We start from the raw sequence: 5198 nt of genomic DNA, 5'->3' as shown, positions 1-5198 counted from the left end.
GAAGGAGGGAGGGTAGAAGAGGGGAAGGAGGAGGGCAGAGAAGGAGGGAGCGTAGAAGAGGAGGAGGAGGAGGGCAGAGAAGGAGGGAGGGTAGAAGAGGGGAAGGAGGAGGACAGAGAAGGAGGGAGCGTAGAAGAGGAGGAGGAGGAGGGCAGAGAAGGAGGGAGCGAAGCAGAGAGGCAGGCGGAGAGGCGGAGTGTGCCAGGGTCAGGGAAGGAGACATTGCTGCACCAGAGAGGAGGACGCGGGGAAGGAGGGAGTGTGGCAGAGGCAGAGGAGGAGAGAGACCCGCGGGGACCGAGGGACGCAGGAGGAGGAGCGGGGAAGGAGGGAGTGTGGCAGAGGCAGAGGAGGAGAGGGGAAGCCGGTGGGAGAGGCTGCAGCTGTCCGCACCTCCTCCCAGGTACGTGCCGCGTTCCCGTCTTCCGCCCCGGCCCGACACCGCCCAAACCTTAACCCCCACCCCGCGTGTGCAGCCCCCTGTGTGTGTGTGTGTGTGTGTGTGTGTGTGTGTCCGGACACAGGATCGTATGTGTGTGTCCTTGTGGGGGGTGTGTCCCTAGGGTGTTGTGTGCGTGTGTCTATGCTGCGCATGTCCATCCTACACTGGGTGTTGTCTGTGTGTGTGTGTGTGTGTGTGTGTGTGTGTCCCTGGTGTGTATGTGTGTCCCTACACTGGGTGTTGTTTCTTTTTTGTCCACATCCATACACGGGGTCGTAGATTTGTGTGTGTGTCCTTGTTGTATGCGTGTCCATTCCTATGCTGGGTGTTGTGGTGTTTTGTGTGAGTGTGTGTGTGTGTCCCTGCCCTGAGTGTTGTAGATTTCAAGGCACAAGGACACACCCACAGGACACCACTCAAGTCTAATTCCTGCTTCCAGGCCCACAGCTGGGGGATGGAGGAGTGGACACAGCCCTGGGTGAGATGGGCCCGGGTGTCACTGGGTGCGTGTTGTGTGGCCCTGCTGTGTGGCCCTGCTGTACATGTGTGTTGTGTATCAGTGTTGCGCCTGTGTGTTGTGTGTCAGTGTTGTGTGTCCTGGTTGTATGTCAGTTTTGTGTCTGCATGTTGTGGCTTCATGTTGTGTGTCCCAGTTGTGTGTCAGTGATGTACCGATGTGTTGCATCTCGACATCGTGTGTCCCGGTTGTGTGTCAGTGTTGTGTCTGCGTGTGTTGTGTTGGTGTTGTGTGTCCCTGTTGTGTCTCTACACGCTCTAAGCATGCCCTGTTTGTTGTCTTGTTTGTGGTTAGCCCCGGTTGTGTTACATCTCCCCAAACCCTCTCCCCCAAGCCCCCTCCCAACACTCTGGGACCCCCCTGCCCCCAGGTTCACCCCCCACCCCCAACCCAGGGAAAAGTTAAAAATAATCAAAGTGAGAATTATGCTTCTCCGTTTCCACGGTGATCCCAGCCCCAGATTTTCTGCCCCGTTGTGTTATTTTAACACAACTTGTGTGCCCTGGGGGAGGCTCTGGGTTTTGCAGGGGCAGGAAAAGTGAGGCTGGCGGATCTGAACCCCAAATCGCTGCTGGGTGAATTGAGAAGTTTGTTGTGTTGGGGTGACGCACAATGGGGGGGAGTTTACACACACACACACATACACACGGGGCAGCAACACAACATTGAGTAACGGTGGGGGAAGAGTCTGTGGAGTGCTGCATAACGCACACGCCTGACACACAGGAGAGAGGAGGCAACGCAACACCAATGTCGCTCAGATACACACACACACACACACACACACACACACCACAACCCTCTACACACACATATACACACACACACCAACACTCTACACACACACCCACAACCCAACACTCTACACACACACACACACACACACACACACACCAACACTCTACGCACACACACACACACACCAACACTCTACGCACACACACACAACCCAACACTCTGCACACACACACACACAGCTAGTGCCCCTCACTCCCAACCCGCAGTCCCTGCTGGCCCAGCCCTGGGCTCCCCTCCCCCCCGCCCCATTGGCACATGGATTGTCTGAGCCAACCTGAGTCATGTCCCAACCCTGAGCCAAGGAACCGCAGGGCCATAAATCATCGAACTGGTGCTGATGGGGCAGAAACGTCTCAGGAACTGGGCATCACCTGGGCTTCCCTCCCCGCCCCCCCTCCACAGCCCTGCCAGTGCCCCTCACTCCCAACCCACAGCCCCTGCTAGACCAGCCCTGGGCTCCCCACCCCACTCACCCCCTCCCTGTCCCCTCGCTCTCAGTCACACTCTGTGCTGTGATTTAAATCTCTCTCCTCGAGGGGGATGCTCTTCCTGTCTTGCTATCCACCCGAAACGCCCCCTCCATTCATCTTCTCACCCAGCCACCCACAACCCCGTCCACCCACCCACCCACCTCTAACCCCCAGCCAGCCATCCACAACTTCATCCATCCACCCACCCGAAAACCCACCTCCATCCATCCACCTACCTGAAAACCGCCAGCCAGCCACCCACAACTTCATCCATCCACCCACCGGAAAACCCCCAGCCAGCCACCCACAACTTCATCCATCCACCCACCGGAAAAAAACCCTGCATACATCCATCCACCCACCCGAAAACCCCCAGCCAGCCACCCACAACTTCATCCATCCACCCACCCAAAAAAACCCCTCCATCCATCCATCCACCCACCCGCAAACCCCCCTCCATCCATCCATCCATTCACCCACCCGAAAACCTCCCCTCCATCCATCCATCCACCAACCTGAAAACCCCCAGCCAGCCACCCACAACTTCATCCATCCACACACCGGAAAAACCCCAGCAAGCCACCAACAACTTCATCCATCTATCCACCCACCTGAAAACCCCCCTCCATCCATCCATCCACTCACCCGAAAACCCCCCTCCCTCCCTCCCTCCCTCCATCCATCCACCCACATGAAAACCCCCAGCAGCCACCCACAACTTCATCCATCCACCCACCGGAAAACCCCCCTCCATCCATCCATCCATCCATCCACCCATCAACCCAAACCACCACCTTCATTTATCCATCCATTCACCCACACAGCGGGGCCCATAGGATTCAGGGGGCCTGGGGCAAAGCAATTTCGGGGGCCCCTTCCATACAAACAAGTTGCAATACTCTAGTAACATGTATTTGGAAATGTAAAAATAACCAGTGAAATACATTCAAAAATTAATATGTAATAATTTGAAAATACACTAAATACATTATTTAAAAACATTAAATGCTGTAATGGTATGTATACATTTGCAATTACGTAATGGGTTGTCGCTGGGTGATGGTGATGGTTGGTGCCAATGGGCTGTCGCTGCCTGTGGGTGGTGCTGCTGTTGCCCAGGGCTGGGTGGGGAGCTGGGCTCTGGGTCGGGGGGTGCCCGGCTCACAGGGGCTGGGCTCAGGGATGTGGGGAGATGGGGTCGGGGGGTGTCCGGCTCACAGGGGCTGGGCTTGGAGCTGGGGGTCAGGGCTGTGGGGGGCTGGAATTGGGGGATGCCTGGCTTAGAGGGGTTGGGCTTGGAGCTGGGGGTCAGGGCTGTGAGGGGCTGGAGTTGGGGGATGCCCGGCTCAGAGGGTTTTACCATGCCGCCTCCCCCCTCTCCCAGAGCCTCAGCGAGCCGCATCCAGGAGCTCCTGCCGCTCGGCCCGCCGGAGCTTGCAGCCCCGCCCCCTTACCACGTGGCTCCGAGCGGGAGGACCTTAGGCCCCACCCCCTTACCACACAGCTCCGAGCGGGAGGAGCTCAGGCCCCGCCCCCTTACCACGCGGCCCGAGCGGGAGGACCTCAGGCCCCGCCCCCTTACCACGCAGCTCCGAGCGGGAGGACCTCAGGCCCCGCCCCCTTACCACGCGGCTCCGAGCGGGAGGACCTTAGGCCCCGCCCCCTTACCACACAGCTCCGAGCGGGAGGAGCTCAGGTCCCGCCGCTGCAGCGCTGTCTAGGGCCGCTCCTGGACATGGAGTGCTGAGGCGCTGGGGGATGGGGGAAGGCGGAGGCGGGGGCGGGGGGGAGCCTCTGACATTCTTGTGGGGGCCCCTGCAGGGCCCGGGGCCTGGGGCAAATTGCCCCACTTGCCCCCCCCGGGTGGCCCTGCACCCACAACCCCGTCCACCCACCCACCCACCTCTAATCCCCAGCCAGCCACCCACAACTTCATCCATCCCCCTCAAAATCCCCCTCCAGCCATCCATCCACTCACAACCCCGTCCATCCATCTACCCATCCAAACACTCATCCACAGCCGCTGTCCATCCTTCCATCCACCCACAATCGATCTAGCCCTATGTACATCTCCCACCCATCTCTCCTGCCACATGTCCCATCTCTCCCTTCCAGACCCACCATGTCGGAGGTGGACAAGTCCCAGCCAGTGGCCCTGGGGGCCTCGCGGGTCGAGCTCCGGGTCTCATGCTGGAACCTCCTGGACCGGGACACCCTGACCAACCCGAACCCCTGCGTCGTGCTGAAGCAGCAAAGCGAGGGGCAGTGGAGCGAGGTATGGGGTCGCCGGGGTGGATGGGGATCCCCTCCACAAGTCTCCCGATCATCCCCTGTCCCAGGAACCCTCCCCCCATGCCTCCCCCTTGGGCTGCCCCCACAGTCCCTCGTTCTCACTCAGGGGAAATTGGGGAACCCCCACAGTGCCCCTCAGTTTCTGAGGTGTGTCCCTCTCCCCCACTTCTCTCTGCTCTGGGCTTCCACCTCTTGGCCCCCCAAACTCTCTCCCCCAGATAGGAGACGTGGCCCCCTTAAGCCACCGTCCCATTATCCCCCAAAGAGGTGCGCCCTGTTCCTCAGAGCCCCCTCTCCCCACTGAATCTCCTCCTGAACCCTGTCCCCCACCCCCAGGTGGGGCGCTCCGAGATCATGTGCTGCAGCTTGAACCCCGTCTTCTCCCACGTCTTCCCGCTGGACTACTTCTTCGAGGAGATGCAGACGCTGGGCTTCGAAGTCTACGACGCCAACGGTGCTGAGGATGCGGGGTTCCAGGATGATGCTTTCCTGGGGGAGGCCGAGTGCTCCCTGGGCCAGGTGGGGACATGGGGCATACCCCCAATAACCCTAACCCTACACCTAACCCTGGGGACATGGGGAAACCCCCAGATAACCCTAATCCTAAACCTAACCCTGGGGACATGGAGTATACCCCCAATAACCCTAACCCTACACCTAACCCTGGGGACATGGGGTA

At 59.5% G+C, this 5198-nt stretch overlaps 1 protein-coding gene across 1 annotated transcript; it reads left to right on the top strand.

The window, feature by feature from the left end:
- Window positions 1-354: 354 nt before the first annotated feature.
- Window positions 355-5038, top strand: LOC112124722 (copine-7-like; the record flags this gene model as incomplete). The annotated part of the gene is made up of 3 exons (XM_026662992.1): window positions 355-403; window positions 4343-4502; window positions 4856-5038. Coding segments are annotated over exons 2-3 (336 nt in total), but the record flags the coding sequence as incomplete, so codon positions are not given.
- Between the last annotated feature and the right edge of the window lie 160 nt (window positions 5039-5198).

Source organism: Terrapene carolina, unplaced genomic scaffold, assembly GCF_002925995.2.
Source record: "Terrapene carolina triunguis isolate 2854851 unplaced genomic scaffold, T_m_triunguis-2.0 Scaffold31743, whole genome shotgun sequence".
Taxonomy (NCBI): Eukaryota; Metazoa; Chordata; order Testudines; family Emydidae; genus Terrapene; species Terrapene triunguis.
Note: the sequence above shows the minus strand (reverse complement) of the source record. Positions and strands in the feature narration are given on the sequence as shown.